At 38.9% G+C, this 25,475-nt stretch overlaps 1 protein-coding gene across 1 annotated transcript in view; it reads left to right on the top strand.

The window, feature by feature from the left end:
* Nucleotides 1-1,094: 1,094 nt before the first annotated feature.
* mtbp (MDM2 binding protein) overlaps nt 1,095-25,475 on the top strand; it is a gene marked incomplete at its 5' end in the record, with an annotated part of 30,433 nt that continues 6,052 nt past the window's right edge. Inside the window, 16 exons of the mRNA XM_080500556.1 lie at nt 1,095-1,161; nt 1,461-1,544; nt 1,636-1,709; nt 2,804-2,952; nt 3,128-3,186; nt 3,869-4,013; nt 4,849-4,963; nt 9,288-9,404; nt 15,761-15,855; nt 16,102-16,168; nt 16,396-16,513; nt 17,215-17,397; nt 20,113-20,226; nt 22,764-22,916; nt 25,057-25,150; nt 25,235-25,393. Of these exons, the coding sequence (XP_080356682.1) occupies nt 1,095-1,161; nt 1,461-1,544; nt 1,636-1,709; nt 2,804-2,952; nt 3,128-3,186; nt 3,869-4,013; nt 4,849-4,963; nt 9,288-9,404; nt 15,761-15,855; nt 16,102-16,168; nt 16,396-16,513; nt 17,215-17,397; nt 20,113-20,226; nt 22,764-22,916; nt 25,057-25,150; nt 25,235-25,393 (1,793 nt within the window). The remainder of the gene's footprint in view (nt 1,162-1,460; nt 1,545-1,635; nt 1,710-2,803; nt 2,953-3,127; nt 3,187-3,868; nt 4,014-4,848; nt 4,964-9,287; nt 9,405-15,760; nt 15,856-16,101; nt 16,169-16,395; nt 16,514-17,214; nt 17,398-20,112; nt 20,227-22,763; nt 22,917-25,056; nt 25,151-25,234; nt 25,394-25,475) is intronic.

Here is a 25,475-nt window from a genome sequence, read left to right as displayed (position 1 = left end):
AAATGAATAAAAAAGAATTAATGTTAAGTAAAAACATGAAATTATTTCACTATTTAATTAATGATTTCATGGTCCGGTGTTGCACGGCTTCACAAATTAATTTTATCTGTCAAACTCGCCCATCAAACTGGGCAGATCCTGACACCTGGTTCCCCTGCACATCTCATCAGAATAGATCAGTCTCAGATAACGGATTGCTGCAGAGCTTGTGAATATATCCAGATACACTGGGTGTCTGGATGTTAAAGTCTGCTCCTGACTATGGAGGTATTATTGGTGAAAAAGGTTTGGGCACTTATAAAACTGAATTTTTAGATGTGTACCGTGAGTTGTGGTGCAAACCTGCACTGCCAGGTTAAAAGCGCTGGGAATAACCTTGCTCCATACAACAACACTTGACAAAGCTGTCTCTGAGACGACAACAGTACAGCTTCTGTACAGTTTCTCGTCTTGTTCCACCGTATTAGTTTGAGTTATATTGATTTATATATATAAAAAAGAAGAAGTCATAATTTTAAGTACGTTTAAAGGTGATTCCATTTTCAAAGACTCAACTTTCACTTGACGTTGTAATTTATTGGAACACATCAGTGTGTGGAAGTGAGGACATAAAATGTTGACGATTTTGTTTCTGTCACGCTTTGGATTCTTACTTGCATGAACAATAAATAAAAAACTAGAAAATTCCAGAGGAAATTTTGTGTGCCTGCCTCCTGCTGCTAACTGATACCACCTTCAGTAAGTGCTGCCACTATTACAGGATATAAGGATAGTTTGTGTAAGTGCTTTTTGTTTGGAAAGTGTTTTGTGGTGTATATATTTCATGTTGTTTTATTTATTAAGGTAATCACAGAAATTTTAGACAAATAATATAATATAGCCAATAACATTAATGATGAAGACAAATATCTGTGTATTACTTGTACGTGAGACCGTTCACTCAAACTTTTTATGCGGTTCCCTCTCTAGCCTGTAGGTGGCAATGGTGCTTGTGTCACGGTGTTTTTACTATGCACAGAAGAAGACGGATAACTGGTGGGAAATTTGACAGTGCGGGAGACAAACAAATACCAAACTGTTTATAATATCGATCCATGGATCGTTACGTGTTGATCACGTCCTTCTGTCAGACTGACGACAACTCGGCGGACTTGCATAAATGTAGGTTTTACTTCAACTTTGGAACAAAGAGTCAGTCGATCAGCTGTTGTCAACACTGCTCCTAGTAAAGTTAGCATGTAGCTTCAAACATATCTCACCCATCCGTGCATTATTATTATTGTAATACGCTTCTGAAGCCAGCTATTAACACGATTGTTCCATGCTAGAAGAAGGAAAATACGTGTTGTGAGTCTTGTGTTTTATTTAGAAACGTGTTTAAATGACAGATGGACCATCACATGCTAACCGAAGTAGTACAATAATAACTGACTGATAACAGCGGACTCCTCTGTTTGCAGCTGTGGAGCCACTAAAGCAGCTATATGAGAGCCTTCTGGACATCTCGGCTCACGAATCAGTGAGCAGCATCTCTACTTTTCCAGGTATAGTAATTGTCACCTCATCCTACGTTACTTACACTCAGATGTGGTTATTTCACACATGTTGCTTCTTTCTTGCCCCATGCTTCCCCAGCTTGTTCTCTCAGTGGCAGCCCAGCAGCTCAGCGGTGGTACTTTGCAGTCCAGGCTTGCCATGGAGAAACACAGGTGAGGTTTTTTAGGAAGATTCCGAACAGAATAAATACTTGATGTGTGTTGCAACGATCTGCACACATATACATCTGCATACCCTTACAGCTGTATAAAGTGCAAAATGTGTCATGGATTTAAAAAAAATGAAAAAATAAATACTCACAGACCTGACAAGGCTGTTCAGTTTATAAATGAGATTTTATACATCTTCTATACTATGTACGAGGACCAGGATACACCCTGGACATATCAACAGACCATCATAGGTCAAAAACACAGACAGACAACCGCAAATACTCGCATTTAAACCTCGAGTCACCAATTAACCAGACCACTCGGCCACAGTATTTGAACAATCTTGCGGTGAGGTAAAAGCACTAACCACTGTTCCACTATGACAAATGAAGTAAAAATGTTAACAGATTGCGGTCTAACACTTCACAACAAAATATGTATACATAAATAGTTTAAACAGTAGCACTCTGTGATATATTAATATTATAAGTCCTCCTGATATGACAGCTCAAACTGTGAATATTGTAATTATTGGAAAACAGCGTTTCATGCACTACTTTTATTGATAAACAAAAGCATAGATTGTGACCCATGCAATACAGTCATTCTTTTTTTGTTCAAAAACATTTCCTGTATTCTCTTTCTGTGAGTACACACTACAAATTATATTACATATTGGGTAATTTTTTTCATGCTGTGATCACAACGAATAGCTCAGAGCCATGATGAGCTGCCCTCCATATCAAGAAACAAAGATCAGCTTTCAAACTTGAAGAATAAAAAATATATTTTTTATGTTTTACAGAGATGACAATTTCTTCTCAAACTTGGTATGCAGTGAGATGTCAAATACATAGAACCCATATGTACTTACGATTCCAAAAAGACCTTATGCATGGTTTTCCTTGGACGTTTCTATGAGTCACATTTTGTCAGTAAAATGTTACAAGGATTTGTCGATCTGCTGTACCTACAACATGATACAACTTTCTTTAACTAAGAAAATGTGATCCAGATATTTTAGTATCTATATAATTAATCAATGTTAAGTGTGCAGGTTTTTGTCATGATAATTGATGATATTTGTTTTGTAGTTTTGCAGCTCTGACTGGGAAGACTTGGGGACAGTTCAGCAGAAAAGTGAGAGTGAAGAGGAGAAGCAGACTGCTTTGGAGGCCTGTTTGACTTCACTGAGTCTTCAGGAGGCACCAGATCAAAAGGCTGATCAGGCGACACTGAATGAGTGAGAAACTGATACATTTTTTTTTTCTATTCCTTGGGTTAAGAAGGAACAAGTAATTTTAACTTGTACAAATAAGCTAAAGGTGAGCATTATAATTGAAAGTTAGTACTCAAGTCTCACAGAAACATTAAGTTGAAATGTGGCATTTTATTGTTGTATTGTCTTCCTGGATCAGGTTGATCGAGGAAGCTGCAGAAGGGCTCCATCTGTTGTCAGACAAGCTGCCACCGTCAGGTATGGTTGACCCTAATGTTTTCATAATATGTCCCACATTGTAAAGAGATTTACTTTCTCTTTAAGGTTAGCAGAGAAACTATTTGACGAAATGATTTCAGCCATTGAACCCAAACTGCTCCCACACACTGCTTCTGAGATGACGTTGGTGTTATTTTCATCTTTGTGGAGATTGGCTTAACATTTGCCTCTTTTGTTTATTATCAACAAGCAAAATTGTGATTATCTTGGTCAAAACCCACCAGGAGCAACAGATTAAATCTATACTTAATCTGAAATTCTTAGCTGATGCTAATCTCAAATGCAATTATGTTCTTAAAATCTGAATGTCTCGGTGTCGTATGGAGCTTTGCCTCCTGTTTTGTAATGCAAAAATATGTAGGCACCACAGTGAAGATTTTTCTTAACAAGGATTTGCTTGTAAAAAAACCAAAAAACAAAACAGTTTTGTAAAACACCACCTCCACAGGAGTGCGGGGAGAGTCTGAGGAGTTGCAAATCACTGCTTCTTCCAGAAAACTCAAACTGAAAACAAGTTACTCCACTGACTCACTTACAAGATGGTTTGTGTCCAAACAAAACTTCATTTGCTGACTCTTCTCTTTAAATCCTGCAGACATATGGATGGGGAGAAAACATCAAAGGAATAAACTCTAATTAATCCCACTTTCCATCCCCCCAGGTAAAGCTTTGGTGGACATTCTGGTGTTGGTTTCCACTGAACAGTCCCCTCCTATGAAAGACCTTCTGCCTCTGCTGGGAGCCCTGAAACACATGTCCTGCTGGCACGCGGCTAAGATCAGTGTTGTTACGCAGCATGCTACTGGGTGAGGAGATAAAATTACACATAGATTCTCTTGTTGTAGAAATACAAAGCTAGCAGTGCAATATATCAAAGTCTTTGCTCAGTTACTGTCAGTAGAATAATGTAAAACTCTGCATACTAGTGAAAATTGAAGTACAGTTTTATGTGCTTGTGTGCTTGATGAGAATCCCCAATAAGCTTAATATTATGTCAGAAATATTTATGGAACACTAAATTTGTTTTCACTACTTATTATTTATTGTTTCTATTGTTAAAATAATTTCTATTCACCCATCTATAGGATAAGCCCTGGACGGGTTGTCAGTCCATCACAGATTTGTTTCACATGGAGTAAACACATCTGATTAGTTTTATTAGTGATGTTTTTGAGTATATGTCAGGAAATTAAAACAAAAAGAAAAATCTGTAAAATATATGGAATTTCAAAAGGATCAAATGTTTTTCCAAGTTTTTAAATTAGAGGCTACTTTTCATGATTCAAGTAAAAAAAAACAATGCTTGGTATGTTATGTAGATTTATAGGTTATGTAGAAATCAGTGACAAAACAATCGATTGATTTAAAATTCCTTTGTGATGCAGCTGTATTTGCCCGAAAGTTGTGCATTTCTATCAGATTTTGTTGTGCGGTGCCCCCATTTTGACACTAGGGGGCGGTAAGTGAATAAATATGAGCAGATGCTTTAAAGTACATTTGAATGTTCATTGACAAGAGCTCTGAATGATTAAATTCATTATTATCTTGGCATTTTATTGCTGCCACATTGTTTTTTTTTAATTAGTTTGTTTTCTAAATGTGACACTTGAGGACTGAATGATGCTTGTTTTCTTCACTTAGGTGGCAGAAAATTGCCTCCGCTCTGGGTGCTGGTCTGGTGGACCCAGCTGACTTGGGCAGCTGTATCGACCACACAGAATTGTGGCGGGGTGGCTTGCTTATCAGAGAGAAGAAGGTGAGAACGATTTTATGTTTATGTGAAGAAATTAAAGTTCACACTTTCGTACAAAGTCAGTCAGTGTGTGAAATGTGGCACAATCAGCTGTGAATGTTAAAGCAGAGAGAGAGAGAGAGATTATCTGGCTCTGATAGAGCTGCACATCTGGCCAGTAAATGCTGCACTGTAGGTTTTTAGCAACTCCATAAAATTGCAGCTCCTAGGCTTCCCTTCACTCTTTCCGAACCTGGATGGATATCATAGGTATTCATCCTATTTGACCCGACATTTTAGCAGCATAATGAGCTCTGAAAACCTATAATGGTTTAGAAAAAACGTGGATGCGACCAAGATGTTGTTGCATATTTTATTCTACATATTTCTCCTTGCTGCAAAGATGTAGAAGCAGCTTGATATCAACAAGGAGCTATACTCCTTGTTTTTTGTTTGTTTCCATCTCCATGTCCTTATGCACGCTATGACCTGGGCAGTCCTATTAGCTTGTGATGACAAAACACAGCAATTATTAACAAAGAGCAACGTGGATCTCTATGACACAGAACCCTGGGGGGGTCCACATAAACTGGCTTATTAGCGAGAGGAAGAATAAAGATTTCCAAGAAGATTGTGTCGAGTGTGTGACAGTGTATGTGGATGCCTCAGCAGTTTTGATGTTAGCTGTTTGACAGTTACAACAAAGTGAAGATGTATGTGTGTATGCGGGGGCTGTGTCGCTCGCCAAACTCTGGACGGTAAAGATTTATCCATACGGCTTTGCATGTGCTGGTATAAATCTGGAAATACGAGCTTGTAACTGTTCCAAACTGAGTTCATTTAACGCTGCGAAGCTGAAAACAGGCTGTTGTCTTAGGTACAAGCTGCTGAGGGAAGGAGCTTCTTATGTGTTCTGGACAAGCACTGGAGAGGGCATGAGAAAAAGCGATGTCCTTTTGAACTTACCAGCTTGCTGGCCCAGGGTTTTTTTTTTTTTTTTTTTTTTAATATAAAATTTTCTAATATGAAGTGTTTTCTGTGGGCTGCAGCACACAACTTGACAGGCTCGGAGAAAGACAGTTGAGAAGACAGAGTTTCCTTAAGAGCCCTCAGTACCACAGCTAATCACGGTTGGAAAACTTGATTCATGCCTCAGCATTTGTTCCCTCTATCTTGTCCATATAAAATTACTCACGCTGCGCGGACAGGGCCATAGGGTAAATTTTCACATATTTCATTTTAATTTGAGTGCATTTTACACTCTCTGGGGGTCTCGTCTTTCTCTGCTGCAGAATGAAGGCGGAGGAATAATTGGAGGTCATCAGGGGTTCATGGGAAATCAGCTCTGTCCTGCTGGCATCGCTGCCCGGTCTGGCCTGGCTCGAGCCCTTTGCTCTGACCCAGTATTCCTCCTCAAGAGACTGGCTGCTACTGATTATTGGACTTCATTTACTTGAATGGACTTGTTAGATAGGCTAATGTAGTTTTGTGTCCATTGAAGGACAGTTCTTTTGTTTTTGATAGCCAGGAACAGCAATGTTCTTCTGTTTCTAAGTCTTTATTCCAATTTTCAATAGACGTCTTGATTCATATATTGCATTTGAAAGGTGTATGCTTAAAATCGTTTTTGTTGGGGGGGGGGGGGGGGGTGTCAGCTTACATCTTAGATAGTTTATAGAATGTAATAAGAGTTAGAGTTACAATAGTGGCAGTAACTCCAGTGATAAGCTCACCGAGAAAGATCTACTGCTAGGAGACAGCTTTTCCAACGTTGCTCACATCCTTTGATTCCTCTTTTCAGACATCGCTCATCTGTACTGTGTTCAGCTCGCGTTTGGAAGTTTGTTGGAACTGGACCGAGACGTGCTTTAGAGACTCGCACACATAACCTGCCTTACGAGAGCAACCACCCTGAAGTGTTCCTCGCCAAAGTAAACATGCGCAGTTCCTTAAATTCGAATAAAGAGTGATGGATTTAGTGACCTTCATGAGCGTGGTTCAAGATTGCAGTTCTCTGAATGTTCTCTTTTATACCTCCGTTTCCAAGCATGTGAGAAAACCTGACAATGACATATTTGCTTTAAAAGATGTGAAAGGCTTTTTTTTTTTTTTCTCTCTTCCAAAGCTGATGTTTGGTTTGTCTGTGTCAGGTGGCTGCAGAAACATGATGGGCTCTGTGGAAGAGATTATACCCCCTATTTAGATAACAAGTGTTCATTCTTAGGTAATTTGAGGTAATTATATCCAGTGGAATGCTATTATTATAATTCTAACCATATTTATATTGTTATATGCAGATTCTTGACACAGTAGTTCACGGAGGAAACACTCATGTCTTTGGGATATTGGGGGTTCTTTGATCAGACAGCTCTTTGCTCTTTCAACAGCAGTTTTGGGAACACCCTTTCCTGTTTGAACACAGTGCTCAAAGTGGTGTCCGTAACAACGCGGCTCCAAGTCCTGAATTCAAGCCTCAGCGTGGCCTCTGATGCTTTTGTGACTGATCTTTAACAAATTACTGCAGCCGGCTTCCAAAGTTTCGCCGAAAGTCCCCCTTAAAGAGTAGATTCGGTTAGAGCAGCAGATTAATGATCATCATTTTGGATCGGTGAGATGACAGCGTTTTATTTTTGTGGCTACTCTGGAGATTACTTCATGCCTACCTGTTCTCGTTTCTCATTATGGGAGGGCTCTGGCAGGTGCAGTAGTTTTCCATCTCTGGACAGAAATTGGCCAATTTTGTGCTATTCTTTCATGGCCCTCTGGGGAGAATCAGCAATCTGTTTCACTGTGGCTGGCTTGCATGCCTCCTACTTTTGGTGTAATGAATTTAAAGATTGATCATCTTATGTCTAAAAATATATATCTGGGGTATTTTGGAACAGCTTAACCATGTCTTCAAACTCTCAGATTTTTTATTAGGAATGTCCAAGGAGAGGTGTAGCGAGCTTTTGGTGACGTGAGTTTGCAATATCTACTTTCATCTCTACTTGCAGTTTCTCTGGCGATCGTTAACAAATGTTACGAAGCGTTCTCCTTGGAAAATGTGTGTTATTAAGTCAAATGTATAAAAACCCTGTCATGTGAACTGAACATGGATCATAAATATTCGATTGTAGGATGCAGCAAATGTTTTGACTCTTTAATAGTGTGATTCAGAAACAGCATCTTATAATAGTTGGTTCGGTAGAAAGAGAGCTTTAACACACATCTTCACCTCACTTTGCTCATATTGAGACAGTTCTTTTTAAAATGTTGTTAGTTATTTTCATTGGGGATCAGTTGTAATATTAAGTCAAATATTGAAGAATATTTGCATCAAGGTGAAGCTTTTCTATATTTGACTTCAAAGTGTTGTGAGGTGGTTGTGCTCTACACGGCACACGAAAAAATCTGAATTGAACCAATATGTGCATTTCAAACACTCACAAGCAAATGAAGGTTTTAATTATGCCCAAATATGCAACAATCAACTTGATAAGGCAGATCACAATCACCCTGCATGCATATTAAAAAAGCATTGCATCTGTCAGTGGGGCATCATGAAACTAATTGCCACGATTATGTCAGTTACACAGCGAAGATACTAGATTTATCTCTGCTTCATGTGCTGAAAACTAACTTCAACAGCAATCAGCCCCAAACAGTTTTGTGGCGTAGTAGTTGGTGCTCTTGCTTCACAGTGAGAAATCTCAGGTTCTTGTCTTTTGTTGTTCTTGTTGTTTTCTCCATTCAGACTTTGGTTTTCTCCATGTTTCTTCTCACAGTCTAAAAACATGGGTTTGGGGTCAGGCATTAATCTGTTTGGTTCATGTATGGTTGTATTATTGGTTATGGAACATTAAGAATGGGTAATGACTGATCTTGAGGGGGGGGATCTCTGCTCTGTATATTCTGCTTTAAGTATGCTGAGGAGAGCACGCCAGCTCTCCTTCACTGAAGTGACCTTTTCTGAGCTGCTGCCTTCAGAAGTGAGCGGGCTCCCACAGTCGGTAGGTAAAAAGCTTCACAGCTGGAGAGCAGTGGAACAAAGGGGAGAACTCTCAAAGGAATAAAAATACATCCCTTCTGAGAACAACCAGCACGATTTTACTGCTGTGTTGTACAACCGACGTGTGACCGATGTGTCTGTGTGTGTTTTGTCCAAGCATACGCTTGGACAAACTAGAGCAAAACATGGCTATTTCAGAGTTGCTGTGAGAACAACGGCTTGATTGCCGCACGCTGTACCCTCATGTCAATGGCAGTCTGTGTAGACAATTTCTAACTACCATTAAACTGATTGTGAAAGTGGGTTGGGTAATTTGTTGTTTTCTCTCCTCTGTTTGTTTGTTTTTCTTGACCTCAGTATGTGTCAGAGCTGCGCTTTGATGGCTTCTCTCTGCGCGCTCCCGTGCATCATTTATCAGAGTCAAATCCTTTGCAAGCTCCCTGCACGACCACAGACCACAAACTACACTCGGAGGTGAGTTCAGAGTCCTTCACTGTCTCTCTAAAACTTTGCATCTCTGTTATGCTTGTTTTATTTCACCTCCAACAACCTCAAACTTAACTTCTGGCAACGGTTCACACCGAATGCAGAGTGTGGATATTTTCCTCTGCTCAAGAGTTTGATCAGACTGAATGATTATTTCAGTCTGAAATTATTGTTGTTTTCATTCCCTGTGGCATAATGTTCCTCTCCGTCATGCGACCAGCTGCCCTGCAGAGCCGCTGTCCCATTGGTTGGTCTCAACACTGTTATTGTTGACATCTTGTTTATTTCATCACTTTGGAAAAGGACCATGATGGAGTGTTATCAGTGCATCCATACAAGCTGCAGGGAAGGTTTTGATGGGAACGGAGGTGGGAATGACTGAATTTCTATTTACAATAGAGCTATCCCTGTAAACCAACCCCCACCCCCGTTCTTACCTCTGAGCTATAGAGTTGAAAGAGCTCCTCGCCGTCCCATTTTCAAATGAGTTCTGGTGGCTGGAGGGAAATGAGTTCAGAAAGGTCAGATCCTGGTTGCCCTTTAATCATACTGTGGAACCTCTGACAGAAGAACCATCGGCTACATAAATCAACTCTATTTCGTCTGCCAAATGAGTGTCAACTTTCCATACATCTGACGACCTTCCAGCCATAAAATAATATTAAAAAATAGATTCATCATCTCATTCGTATAGTCCCGAAGATTTCCAGAGAAATCTTTAGGCAAATTTATCATTTGTTTTTCTTGCTTTGTCGTAATTTGTATGTTAAACTTTTTGAGCGAGTGATTTGAATGGACATAATGGATTTAGTTCAAAACCAGCGACTTGCTGTTGAAAACGTACAGTGAGCTGTTGGCCAGCAATGAGCTGCAATAAGTAATTTTCTATGTCTGCACTATTGACATAAAGAGGTAAGATATAACTTTATGCCAAGTATTCACTGTCGTTCATCATTTATTCAGAAATTGTCAGACTGTGCGTTTACACAGCACATTTTTAAAATTACTTTTATGTTTTCGCTCGAATAAAATCCAACGCAGTGATTACTAATGTCTGAAATAGTGTCGACAAGTATTTCTTTCAGACCACTAACTCTCAGAAGAAAAGTTGGCGCTGTGTTATGTGTTGTCTAATTAAATATTCTTGATGTAATTGTACTTTTACAAAACGTACATAACGAGTATAGTCCTGTAATTGGTGCAATGCTAATGTTATAATACACCATAATATTCATCAGAGAACCTGTGGTGACCACAAGACTTTTGAGGGGAGTTGGTATGTCGGTGGTTTGTGTATTTAAATAGGATTGACCCTACTGCCTCCCGTTGAATGCCTACCAGTCACCACGAATTGTGAGGAGACCTGGACGTCAGCCCAGAACCGACTGGAGAGATGATATTTTTCAGTTGCCCTGTGATAGTGGCCCGGGGTCTTCCTGGAGAAGTCGGAGCAGAGAGACGTCTGGGTTTCTTTGCTCGTCATGCTGCCACTGCAATGCCATGTGGATAAGTGGAAGACGAGATGGATGCACGGACATTGCTCGCTCAGCCTGAGCACTGTCTGCTTTGTTGTGCTTAATGCAGATTCACAGAAGTGCTTACTTGGCTGTGGATTTGTTGTCTTGTTCTTTGGAACACTGGCACGATAGCGCACTCATTTTCTGTCAAACAACTAATCAATTTTTCAATTGTGTAAGCAATAAATTAGAATTAGATTCATATTAATTGCAATTGTTAGTTGTTAGCTTGTTAAATTGCTGCTTGCACACTTATTTTTTTTTCACTACCTCACACCAATTATAAAAGCATAGCTTGTAAAAAAATTTTTATCAAAAAAGCCAGAAGTTATGAAACTCACAGCTAACTTTTTTTTGTTAGTGTGTTGTAAAATAAAATTATGAATTTCGAGAGTGTGCACATTTTGTAATCATTATTATATTGTAGAGTGTAGTTCAGTAATCCATTTTTTATTCAGAATAATATGCACAATAATAAAATCACACAGGCGCTGTCCCTAAGAATTTATGACGTGATATGGGCCATATACACACGCACAAGGAGCGTTTATTAGCAATCATAGAGTGAGCAATAAAGACGGGTAAAATGATGTCTGATGAAATGAAAGAAATTTTGGAAATACAAGCGTAATTGCAGTGGTACGCAAGTGCTGCTGCATGAAATTGTCTTCACTTTGAGTTGGGGTTTTTTTTTGTGTGTGTTTTTTTGGGGGGTGAGGGGGGGGGTGCTCATTATTAAGTGAACTCAGTGGACCACTGCAGTTTAGGTGTGTGTGTGTGTGTTTGTACAGGCTCTTCATTTACACGTCCAAAGAGAATGCATGTGCGTGTGCGTGTGCGTGTGCGATCTCATCAGATCCCTGTACACAGAAGCAGATGGTGATGATTGTTTTGGCACACAATTAAAAAAAACAAACTCTGAGAACAACACAAGTATCACATCTCCACACTGCTTAGATGAGTATATAATGACTTGCTCTCCACACACACACACACTGTCTAAACCGTCTCAGACGGAAACTATCGGGTCTTTTCACCGTCAGCAGTAACTGACATGATAATTACTCTGACGCAGACGTGCATAGCCTCAGTGGGATGGAGGTCACTGAGCGCTTTTGGAGCGCCCGAAACTGAGGGGAAGTACAGGAACACACAAAGTTAAAATTTGGACTTTACATACAACTCTTATTGGTTTGGCTACTTTTATCTGGCAACAGTCAGAAAGAGGCATCTTCATGTATCAACATCAGTGTTTGTCCCATTTATACAATCTTTTCTTTAAGTTGGGCACACGTCTCACTCAAAGGTGAACTGATTGGATCAGGTGATGATAGTCTCAACTTTTCACTATCTCATTGACGCTTGGGAGCATATGATATGAATATGTGGAGACGTTGATTTCAACTTGAGGCGGAGTGGTATGAATAATTTAGTTTAATCTAGTAGCTATAAGTGATCTTAAAGCTACAAAGATAATACAGTGACCTAAAGTGATCTCTCCTCCTCACTTCCAAACTTATTTCAGTCCAATTTGATGTTGTGCACAATGGAGCTTCATGTCAATACCGACTGGCTTTTAATCGTCTTTAACTTGAAAATTAAGTTTTCCACAATTAAGAAAAGGTAAAGTCCAACTGAATGTATTATAACACCAAACTGAGACAGATTATGAGAATAGCAGACCAATTTGTAACTCTTGAGAAGAACATGATTGATGTGTTTATTGTGCAGAGTTGTGGGGGCCCATTTATCTACCTTCCACTGTCTGTTATTGATGCAGAGACGGTCTGTGATTTTTTTTTTTTTTTACATTTGTATTCCCAACAAGGAGGAAGATCAAGTGCACCAAGGTTAGGTATTTTGAAAACGATTAAAAAAAATATAATTGAGAATTCAGGAAAGACTACATGGGCGACATGTGTGCTTCCTGTCTGGTGTCACCCGCAGATTAGAAAAGCATTATCCATTTGACTCACTTCAAAGTATAAAGAGGTCAATTTGCTGGCTGGTATCACTAAAAGTCGTTTGAATTTATTGCCCAGGGAGTCACTTATCAGAAAGTATTAATAGTGAATGTTCTCAGACGGATCCTTCTGCCCCACAGCATATTCACATGCTGACATTTAGTCTCCAAGTCTCCTATTTGAGTGTTTCTGTCTTGTTTGTCAAGAGGGAAAAGAGCTTCTCACTGCAAGATCTCTAGGAATTTAAAAGCTTCTCGAATCTGGATTAGGGTTTAGGGTTTTCACTGCAGTCCACTCCCTTTTTGAAAAAAATGTTACAGGTGCAAATATTTGTATTAGTAACAAGATGTAACTACTGGGTTTGATTTGGATGCATTTAATGTCCACAAGGGAAATGTTTAATGTTTTGTCTCTAATTCATGCAACAACAAAAAAAAACATATACGAACAATGTGTACTATTGGAGATCCTGATTCCATCCCGTTTAAATTGTGCTACATTTGTAAGGAACATGCATTTGTGGGATGAGTAACAAAGCTGAATATGAGGATTGGATGCTTGATAAAAAATATTTATATATTAATGTTCCAATGTATGTTGTCAATAAGGAAATTCACCAAACAAAAGCTGTTTGAAAAGATTGAGCAAACTTGCCTCTGCCACTCATCCCACAAATGCTTGTTCTTGACACCATTATAAAGGAAAATAATCAGGCTTTACAATAATGTGTGATTTACTGCCAAGAAGGCTTTGTTTTAGTTTTTTTTTATTTGACTTATTCCAGACAAAGAGGTAATGTGCAGTCAAAATGTCATTGCTGAAGCAGGTCATGGAACGAACCAGAAAAAGTAAAGAACAAGCCTCACCTCTGACACATCAATGAGCTTTAAGCTCAACGAATGACTTTTTTTTTTTTAAAATTAAAGTATGGTTACAGACGTAATTACAGTGACTTGGTGAGTCATGTGTCAGAGTCTTGTGTGAGAAGATTCTATGTAAGACCCCCCCCCCCCCCCCCCCCCCCCCCCCCGACACCATTTCTTAGCAGATCTATCTATAGCAATAATGAATTTCCTCCAGCTTCAGACGAGGCATTTCTGCTCCTGAGCTGTGTGGGTAGGATACCTTCCTTCTATCTCAAAAGAACTCCTCATCCTGCCAGAGGAGCAGCAAAAAGTACATTATTACATGTGGCCGTGTTCAAATATGAATCTGCACCAACGGCTTCAAAAAAAGAGCTGCCGAGAGAGTTCGAGGCACCGTTTTAAATACATGTTTCCATACTTGTCAAAATGGTGCCCGTTAGCGGGCGGCGAAGGCGTCTGCACCTTCAGAGTAATCTGTTGTGTGTCGCTCACTGCTGCAACGACCATCGAAAAGTGTGTGAACAATAGAGCTAATGAAGAGCGCTTGAACCTGCTTCATTGTTTACCGAGCTTGAACACAACACCGCAATCAGGACACAATTATTTTTGCCTCGATTCACCCAAGTTGAAATATGCCAAAGCATTTTACCCCGCAGGCTTTAAAATCATCACAAAGTTTGATTTCACAAGTGGTTGAAAGTAATTACATATTGGAGGTCTTAATGGTTCCGCTGTGCAGAACTGCATTAGTCAGAGTCTCCACTGGACTGGACTCAGGATTAATGAGCATTCCCAACTTTGCCATAAAAGTGAGATTTTGACCCAGTATCATTAAAATCCGCAGCAGCTTTTAATCTGGAGCAGTCGCTTCTGTGAAACAGGTCAAGATGTTGGCATGCTTGTAATTTGCTGAATTAACAAATGACTCGTTTCCCCCCACGTGACACATGATTAATATATTATTGATTTGTTCATAATAGGATGAGCTCATTAGAGAAATAGCACAAGTGCAGATTGTTGAAATGTAGGTCTTGTTATATGTATGAAACAATATTCAGTACCTGAATCCACTGTGTTTTCAGACATAAAGATGCACATGATGCTCATTTCCAAAGCTTTGTTACCCTTTATTAAATTCACATCCATAATATAAAAAAAACAAAACATGCTATTTCACTAAGGCCACAGAGTGGTGTAATGGCGAGTACTCATGTATAATGGTGAGAATGTCCCTGGCTTGAGAGGTTTTGCCCATTGTCAGCTGAGATTGGCTATAGCGCCCTATGATGCTAAATTGAATAAAATTATGTCGAAGATGAACGTTTGTTATTTAACCACTGTTTTTTTTTTTTTAAGTAATTTGATAGAAAACCTTGTCTTGCTAAATATGAGACACAATATCCATGTGATTTATTACTGTTTTGGATGCAACATTAGAATTCTGTCAATACGATACCTAATTGTTTGTGATGCACATTTGTTATTTTTAGTTTCACTGTGTTGAAATGGTACATAACTGCAGGGCACTTTTGCCATTGTTGTACTTCCAATATGCAGAAAGTTCAAATCCAGATGTCGAACAAACGAAGATCAGATTTTATGAGAATTTGCATAACACCAGGCCTAACACCATAGAAACACTTTAGTTGTATCTCAGTCTTTCAACTGGTGGATTGTTCCCAAGTCCAGAAGCTGTTTCCTCACAATTGATGGTCTCTTTTTCTTTTGAATGTTGTTTAATGTGATAACCCACTTATTTCTTTATCTCCTTCCCCCTGTGTTGGTTTCCGATCCCATTCTTTCCTTCTGCACACACACACACACACACACACACACACACACACACACACACACACACACACACACACACACACACACACACACACACACACACACACACACACACACACACACACACACACACACACACACACACACACACACACACACACACACACACACACACACACACTCAATCTTCTGTTTTGTATTCACAGGTCTTCCATTACTACGCCCCCGTTTTAGACTTGGTTCAGATGGTTAATCTGTCAGACCTGCCCAGCTTCTTGATGTCCAGCACCCAGTTTGAGCTGTATCCTTATTTGTATATATTTGTGCATGTTGCATGATACATTTTACAGGATCTACATGTTTTAGTATAATGTGAGCTGTTTAATTATCCATATTATTCTAAAAGTGCACTATATATGTTGTTAATGAAAAAAAAATGTTTTATTGTTATTATATGATGGGAATTAATCAGTATTTGAAAGTGTTGAATGACTCATAGGTCTTAATTATTTTATTATTGTCTATTTCCTTCATACATAACAAACAGTGGTTTGTCTGGGAAGTCAATGAAAGCTCAGCTTCTTTTGGACCAGCTGAGGTCACTACGTGGGAAGGTATTGAAAAGATTTCTGCTTTGTTAAAGCACTGTATTCAAAACACGTAACCAAGCTTCATTTTAATTAATGGTTTCAGGGTCTTGGCTTGAGACACAGTTCTGTTTACTTTAGCCTTCAGTTAAATGTTCATAAGACGTGAAAATTAACAGATTAATTTTGTATGCCATTTATTGAACTGGAGGAGTACATGGGTACATGTTTGTCTCTTATGTGTCCATCTCCAGGTTGGCGCTTTATTCGCCCTGTCCTGTGTGATCACTCCCATTGCCCAGCCGGTTTCCAGCCAACTTGGCTCCCAGCGGTGGAGAGAGACTCTCGCCAGGAGACCCAAGTCCTTACAGGGTAAGAGTACCTTCTTTTCATATTCTTTCTTAACAAGTAGCTCAATAAATCATATTTTTATAGCAGTAGAGGGTAACCGCATCATCTTGTGGAGTGAAATGGATTACCTGCTTCTACCATACGAGTCATATCCAGATGGGATACTGAATAGATTTGGAAAAGTGTGCAAAAAACATGATTAACGAAGAGTTGATACAACCATACATTTGAGGGATTGTTATTTGAACAAATAACCTGGCTTCAATTCAGTAAAGAGTACTCTGTGATGACCTGTAATGGATGAAATAATTATATCACAAAATGTCAAATTAAGTTTTTACCTCAGCAGTATTGCATCACAACATTTTAATAATGTTGTGTCATATTTCCAAAGGAAGTGAAAATAATGCATGCAGTGACAAGAAAACTGGTGGATTGGGAAGTGTTCTTTTAAGTGTTGGTTGGTTCAGACGTGAATTAAGGGACGAGTTGGCCTGGTAATGAAAGTAATCTCAACAATATAACTGCAATTTGAGCAAACAACCACAATTGTAAAAACAAGATTATAGCAGCTGTTGATAATGATGTTGATAATAGTCATAATAGATATTAGCATTATCATTGTCATGAGAAAAAAATTGAGTATAAGTTACTGAAATTGAATAAATGTTTGCTCTCACTGAACTGGCTGTCATCCATGTCTTCTTGACCCTGTCCTGAAGTGCCGGATGTCGAGGTGAAGGGTGAGAGCGCTATCTACTTCCTGTTGGTCCAAGGCTCAGATGATACTGGTCGTGCAGCCTGCCGGGTCCGCATGTTGCACTCAGACACTCAAATTAATGGAGCTGCTGCCATGGCAACCGTCTCCGGATTGCTGAGAGAGCAGTCTCTATCATCATCATCAGGTATGTTAAATGATAATGTTCCTGTATGAGTATTACTATTATGAACACCTACAAGTGTTTACATGTTCGACATTCTAGGGCTTTTTTGTAGATGTAGGGAAAAAAGGCCAAATTTCCATCGAGAATAATTATTTAATGTTAACATGAAAACATGTTTTAAAGTTGGGTGAAGGTTAGTGAAGTGATGGAAGTAGCATTTCTGGTTGAAATTCAACTGCGGGATATTAAAGTTTCTGAAAGACATTGTTATATATTGTGAGTGCTTCTGTACTAATGTGTTGCCGCTGTTACTGAAAATGCCTCACTCTCAATCAATTCTGCTGTAATTTTCATCCAGGTGCATTGAAAGTCTGTCGGTGTGTCTCTTCTTTAAAGTGAATTAAACACAGCTTTCCTAAATGTGTTTACTTCTTTGCAAACCAATGACAATGAAATAGAAATGTTTCTGCAGCCTCCTGTTGAAGTTGTATGTCTGAGCTCTGTAATTAATGTACGATTCTTCTTATATTAGCTACTCTGTATGTGAACAGTGGGTGGCAGTGGGAGCCGAGTGGTTTAAGGGTTTGAATCCCATGAAAGCTCAGGATGGGTGGAAGGGCATCCAGTTTAAAACCTTTGCCAAGTCTAACATGTGCATCATGAACTGCTGAAAGCTGATGATCATTGTTAAATTAGCTTCGACCAAAGGGAAGGAAGGAAGCTGAATACGACACAATACCACTCAAATACAAGGCACATTGGTGGTAAACCTAGTCTTGATTTAGACATGTGTTGCAGACCTTTAAAACCTGTATTAACAAAACCAAATATAATTGCCTCCATAAGCTGAATATCACATCTTCCGCTTCTGCTCCAACACACCGAGTGAAGAACCTGGCTGAAGTTCAAATATATACTAGAACCTCCTATCTGTTAAAGTTCACTCGTTAGCAAAAATGTGTGGATGGATAGACGGTACATCTTCAAAGAAAAATGAAGAGTAGTTATTGTTGAATTTTTTATTGTTGAATTTTTAAGAATTACTTTACAGTGAAGCTAAACTCTGGTGGATACACCACCTCGCACCAACAATTTGTGATTGTTCAACATCAGTTTTAGATTTTAGAAATGATCCTATTCAGGCTTTCTTTGCTGTGTGTAAATGTAATTTGATCCACCTAAGAGCAGACAAACCTCAGCATCCCTTTATGATCTCTTGTACCCCACCACAGGGATTTATAGATCGACCCCAGTTTGGGAGGCATGATTTATTAAATAATTATTAAAAATGTCACCATTCTTCTTGAAATAATTTTTTCCCCCTCCCTTTTATGTCAGTGTTTGTTGAAAACCTCACTGGTGGTATAATCAGTTTCATGGAACACTCTTTTATTCATCCACATTTGCCGGTTTGAGAACATCTCGTGGCCATTTTCCATATAATGAAGAAGATTCCCTCTTGAGTGCACAGTTCTCCTGAAGCTTCCCCTTAGCTTGATTAGTACAGAAACCCTGATGGCCTCATTGACAGAATCTGATTGGTTGTCAACGTTCGTCATGGTAGCTTTTGTCACAAACACTCGGTGTGCTCACTGCTGCTGGCAATCTGCACTCAAGAGATTTTCTTTATTAAAGCTCTTCATAGACTGTTTTTCCTCTCCGATTCCCTCCCTCTTGCACGCTCACAGCAGAGTATTAACAGCTTCTTTATTTATAGAAGCAAAATTATAGAATACAGTTGAAAATGATTATTATAGAAGGGGAACTGACCAAGAAGGAAAATAAAATAAAACAGCTTTTCTTTTGGGGGGGGGGGTTACAAAATTGTTCTTTTCTCCAAAAAGTCCATTGTTGATCGCCTCTCTAGATGATTGTACGGACTGTTGCCATGTTTCCTCTGTAGAGTTTGTATTGATTTTAACATTTTATGTAACCATCAGATAACATTTCTCCTGAGATGTTTTAAAATGCAAAGTAAGACTATAGAAGCTGCTTCAATGACACCCACCTGAGCAGAATCCTCGGTATTTCCTTACATCTTTATTTCTTTGTGCTCGACTGAATCATTGTGAGTTGATTTGCTGTTTGGCAGCAACAACTTTACAAATATCACCAAAAACATGTTTATGCGACGTTCACTGAATGAATCTTTGCAAATTATTATCTCTTTGCAAGCCTGTGTGTAGGATAAATGGAGAGGTTTGAGAAAACATTCTATTGTGTTGTATCAGAAGTGTTTTGCCTTGCTTTGTGCCTAAGAAACCAGCATGTGATCTCTCAGGTTTAGCTTTTGACTCTTTTGTAGGGGGCTCTGACTTCCACTAAGGAAACAGTTGTTCTGCTCAGTTACATTATTTTTAAATATAATGTGAAAATGTTGTGACTCTTGATGAAATTGTAGTATTTTTTTCTTGTCTCACTGTCAGGGGTCAGGCTGCTTAAAACACTGAGTCCTCCAACTCCATCATGCAGCTCAGTAGCATCTTTCATTACCTGGTCTCTGCTCATTGAATCCCTTCGTCATTCCATCTTCATGCCCTTTAACTGAAGTACCACTGCTTTTCTGTCAGATATCTTAGTAAACTGACCTTTTCTGTAAACTCTGAGGAGTGCCCTTTGAATCCCTGGTTGCACCCAATTCCGCTTGAGAAATACCAATATAGTCTACAATCTACATCTAATCATCTCTACTTTTTGTTGTTGTTTTTGTTTTACTACTTATTTTCTTTCAATCAGGAGTAGCTGAAAGCAACATCCTCCGCCCTCTTCCATGTCTCCAAGGAGACCGCCTGCTGGAGAGAGAGAGGAAGGTGGCCCGAGTTCAGACGCTGGCCCTCAAAGAATATCTCAGTAAGTAGTAGAACATGAATACTCTGAGCTCATTGTAGTTCTCGGGGGGGGGGGGGAGTGAAAGTGCAGACCGGAACAGTACATTGACACTGAAGCAGAGAATTGCACTGTAATTTAGACTTACACCTTTTATCCCAATTTACTGCGACCATGGTGCTTTGCATCCTTGCTAATGTAAGATAATGACCTGGATTGGGCCCAAGTGTAGTTTTGTGAGTCCACGTCATTAGATTCGGGGTTTTAGGCCTCTGAGTGAGTTGAGGACGAGGAATATCTCACCGAGAGGAGAAGTGATCTTGTAGTTTTATAGTTGATCTCTCACAAAACTGGTACAAATTGGGTAGTTTTATTCTTCCCTGACAATTCATAGTTTCAAATCTTACCAGGAGAATAACACTGATTATCCAAAGCAAAATTACTTTTTTTCTTTTCCAGTGTCAAGCCATATATTGAGAGGATTTTCGTTCTATCTTTTAAGATGAGTGTTGATTTCTAAAACAGCATCTCCTTTAATTACCATTTTTTTAACCATCTCATCATTTTCTTGTCATTCAACCTGACACAACCACAGTGGCTTCATATTAAATCAGAGTCCTCTTGATGGATTGGGGATTAAAAACAGATGCAGTATAATTAGTATGATGTCATTTGATAATAAAAAATTTTGTTTATTACGGTTGAAAGGTTTAGGAAATTAAATGAACAGTAACCCTACAGAAATTGAAAGTTCTGTTAGGTTTGTGCTGAGAACAACTACTAAAACATGTAATTTTTTTTTGCTTTCTTTCATCATATTTTTCTTTTAGATCTGATGCTGTAACATGTCAATGATTAATATACTTCACCTATTTAGCACATTTTACAGCTTCATTGGTCATAAATATGCTTTATATACAATAGTGCATATATAGCCAGACAGCGCTCACCAATAGGAGAAACCTGGGGTCTCGCCCAAGATCAGCTTGGTGCCATGACAGGACAAGATGCGGTATTGAACCACTAACCCCTGCTTGGACTGGAAAACGCTCCGCCGCCTGATCCGCAGCCGCCATACATGTATTATGTTGATATTCACATTGCCGCCATGGTGATCCTTTATAATGATTATACGGTCTGTGTTTTGGGATTTTAGCAACTTTGTTCACAGAGCGATGCCAAAAAAATCTGTGATAAACTGAATTCAATTAAAACGGTTAAACAACCAAATTAAACACACTAATTTTGGCTTGGGGTTTTGGCTGTTAAGAAGTGCATCAGCAATGAAAACAATTGGTAGTGGCAGCACTGACATTTACAAGTAATAACCTAGTAATTGAAAGGGGTTTCTTATTTGCCTGATGTACTGACGTTTCTATTAATACATGCTTGTTCCATTGTTTTACGCCAAGGAAGGGTTGAACAGTGTATACGTTTACGTCGCCGGTGATGCCTGACAATATAGATTTATTGAAACAGACTCAAATTGTATCGGTGTAGAGTCCGGATAGTGTCCTGAACTGTGGTTATTTTAAAGTCTCAGTTCTCTTCAGCCCATTATTTTACAGATACACATAATGTTCCCTTGGCAGGCAAAGATAGAGAAACACCAGCAGAGTGGAGCCAGATTAAAGGAAGTGGAGTGAAATACTTCAGAGTTAAGGAAATGCAGTGAGGCTATTCTTTGAAAAGGCCACAAGCAGAGTGTAAAGTCCTGACAGACTACGGTCCTTTAATGAAATTCATCACAATTTATTCTGACTTGGCATTAAATTGGAAAAAGACATGCCTGTGTGAGTTGCTTAAGTTTTGGGGACTGTTGGAAGTTTTAGTGATTATTGTGAAATGTGTATTGTGAAGCACAGACGTCTGTCTGTCTGTCTGTCTGTCTGTCTGTCTGTCTGTCTGTCTGTCTGTCTGTCTGTCTGTCTGTCTGTCTGTCTGTCTGTCTGTCTGTCTGTGCGCGCGTGCCTGCGTACATGCGCCTGCTCAGGAAGTGCATGTCTCAATATTTCTGTTTGTACTTCTCAAACTCTTATAAATGAAATCACAGCATGTTGAAAATCTGTTTTATTATAAGACATCTGTGATTCAGCAAACAAAGGAACTAGCTTTAGTTTGATATGCACCATTTCATTACACTTGCGCATACTAATGTGATCTTGTATGTGAAGGAGGCAAAGTATTAGAAACACTTTTGAAATTATGCAGTTTGAATAGCCATACTGTCTGTTGGACTACTAAATCTCAAGAAGCTGTTGATGAGTGTACACACTCTCACACGTATTCTGATTTTAATGTTTCTTTTTTCTTGAATTCTTTTACATTTAATTGTTCATTTTTGAGAGCAATCATCTGATTTTCTTGGTAGAGCATTAAGATACTAGTAATTAAAGAAATGCCTCCTGTTTTGGCAAATTAAAAAAATTTATCAATATTGTTTATTATGTAACTTTTACACTTACGCTAACAGTTCCGCTAGTTGTAACTGTGCCAATGAGTTTTACACAAAAACTCAAAACTACTGCCAGGATGAAACCTGAGTGTGTTTGTGTGATCAGGACGAAGAGGAGCATCTGCCTCAACTTCTATACCCGTCAATGACTTGAAGGTCATTCTGAACCAGGCCCGAGAGCAGTATCTGAAGATGGTAGACTCCAGTCTTCCCACAGCTGACACCTGTCTGACAGACAATAAAGCCTCCAAAAGCCCAGGTAAGGAAGAAAAAAGACAAAAAACAAAAACACTGTTTGGATACAGCTGAACCAACCATCATGTAGACACAATGAAACAACTCTATGTTCCAGATCGGTTTCTACAATATACTGTGATGGTAAATGCTCCTTTTTTTTCTACTTATACCACACCTATTATGGATGAATGCAACAAATTTTTTTTTTGTTACAGGCGGTAAACTGTCTGGCTCACTGTACACATAGTTCTGTAAGACATGTGTCAGTTCAGTCACTGTCCAGATTTACATAGTAGACACAATGTGACAGAAACCTCGTGTATGCCAAACTGCTCGCACAACATGGAGAAAACTGGAGGCAGTTCATCCATTTAACAAAACACTATCAATTGTGGTATACATCAGCGTTCATTGTATTTGCCTTCATGGGATGACAGTTTTCCCCAAAAAAACAATACCAACTAATAATTCTCAGATAAATTGTTAGCAATAAAACAAATCCCAGCTTGCAGCTCCAACTAGAAGTGCACAGTGAGGGCACTGCTGCTTCTAAAAATATTGCTTTTGGGCTAATTGTCCCGCATGTTAAGCAGTTTCCATGTCATAAATGCTGTGACATCATTTGGAAATTGATTGGAGTGTCTGCACATGATTGTCCATCACGTTTATTGTGTAAGTGCTTGTGGACTGTGGCATTGACTCGATAGTAGCAGCAGAAACTGTAACAGATCATTGCCGAAGCAGGAAAACAGCCAACTCTCTGGCCCTCATCTCGAGGTATATTTCCGAGATTTAATCTCGTCATATCATATATATATACCATATATATGTATTCATCTGCCCCAGAACTCCCACTGAGGATAAACCTGAAATTCATAAATGGAGATAATAGTATGTTGGATCATGGAGAAAAATGAATTTACAAGTATAAATCAGGTTATTTTGCCCATAATGGTTTCCCACCCTCTGCTCTGGAGATGGAAACGTCTTTTACTTCAAACCGTCATGTGCCGCTTGCATTTGTGTGTGCGAGCAATGCCCAGCGGTGTGGATGAGTGTGTGGGCTGTCAAACCGCTGGCGAAGAGCTTCACTCTATTCATACAGTTGCATCCTCTCTAACATTGCTGCATTCTGATTCACTACAGTTCTTTTGTCTTTTGCGTAGCATATAATTTCCATCTGAACACAAGAAAAGAGAAATGGAGAGTTCATCTTTTCTGAGTCCTTGTGTGCTAGGAGTTCGAAGAAGTAACCCATGTAGCAACTAATAATGTAATAATTTTGACAATTTGAAGTTTATAGTGTAATAAACTATTTGAGCCAATGATCATTTTATTGCCAGATTATTACATTATTGGCTGCCATTAAATAATTATTTGTAAATGTAATAACTGTATTGCATATCAATAGTGTAAATGTAACGCACTTTTAACTCCATTTTCTTCAGAAATAATAATAATAATTTTTTTTTTTAAATATGGCCAATTAGGCAAGCGTAATCGACCAACTTTATTGGTTGCTACAACCGGCATCAAGTGAAAATTAAGATCCACCCTATCTGAACTTGTAGCAGGTGGTGAAGGCAGTACACAGTCGATTAAGAAAGGATGTTTGAGGTTTTTACAAAAAAAGTTTATTCCAAATGGTTTATGTATATGTAATATATAATGCCACCTTATTTCCTTTGCCTTGAACAATAATACATTTATTGCTGTGGATGCTGTTCATCATCATCCAATCATGATGGATTTCTTCTTTCATGTCATCAAGTTCTGTGTGCTTCCCAATCAAGTAAGGAAAAATGTAACAAAATGCATCAGAGACGTAACATTATTTTATTTTCTTAAGCGTGGTCATACCTATTAACCTTCCTTTTCGAAATAAAGACATGTTTATTTGTGCTTTGGGAATGTACTGTGTTTTTATTGTTCACCGCTTCCTAATCTGAAGTCCTTTGTGTCTGCAGCTTTAATTGAAAACCAACTAATTAAGCGTTGCGCTCGATAATGTTCATCTTTGCATTGCCGACAGAATGTTTCATATCACTGCAATTAGTTTTGGTGGAGGTCCAAGTTGAAAGCCTTTTCAATTTTAAGTGGTGTAAAACAAGCCTTATCAAGTTTTGCCAGACTCAGCCCTGTTTTTTTTTGTTTTTTTTAAGGTTTCCAGACTCTTTCCCAGCAGACATCAGATTGGCCTGAGAGGAGCGTCCTCTTCAACATAGAGAGCCTGCGGAAGAGACGGCAGAGGAAAAGGTGCTCTGCATTTGATCATATAGACCAGTTTCACCTCTTATAGACTTCATGAAATGTGTAATTGACACTGAATTTGTTTCTTAGGTTTGGTCTGTTAGGTCCAGCCTCCAGTGACAGTCTTCTGGGGCCTAAAGACAGTCAGAGAGGCTCCTCTGCTTTACTTGATGCTAAAGAACTCCTAAAACACTTCACTTTAGAAGGCATGCCTACTGCCGAGCTGCAACCACTGGCTATCAACAGAGGGTAAGTGCAGTATTCACATTTCAAAGATCTCTCCCAACGCCTGATAGAGTATAAAGTATTATTATTATTATTAATAAACTGT

The sequence above is a fragment of the Blennius ocellaris genome, assembly GCF_963422515.1.
Source record: "Blennius ocellaris genome assembly, chromosome: 8".
Lineage (NCBI taxonomy): Eukaryota > Metazoa > Chordata > Actinopteri > Blenniiformes > Blenniidae > Blennius > Blennius ocellaris.
Note: the sequence above shows the minus strand (reverse complement) of the source record. Positions and strands in the feature narration are given on the sequence as shown.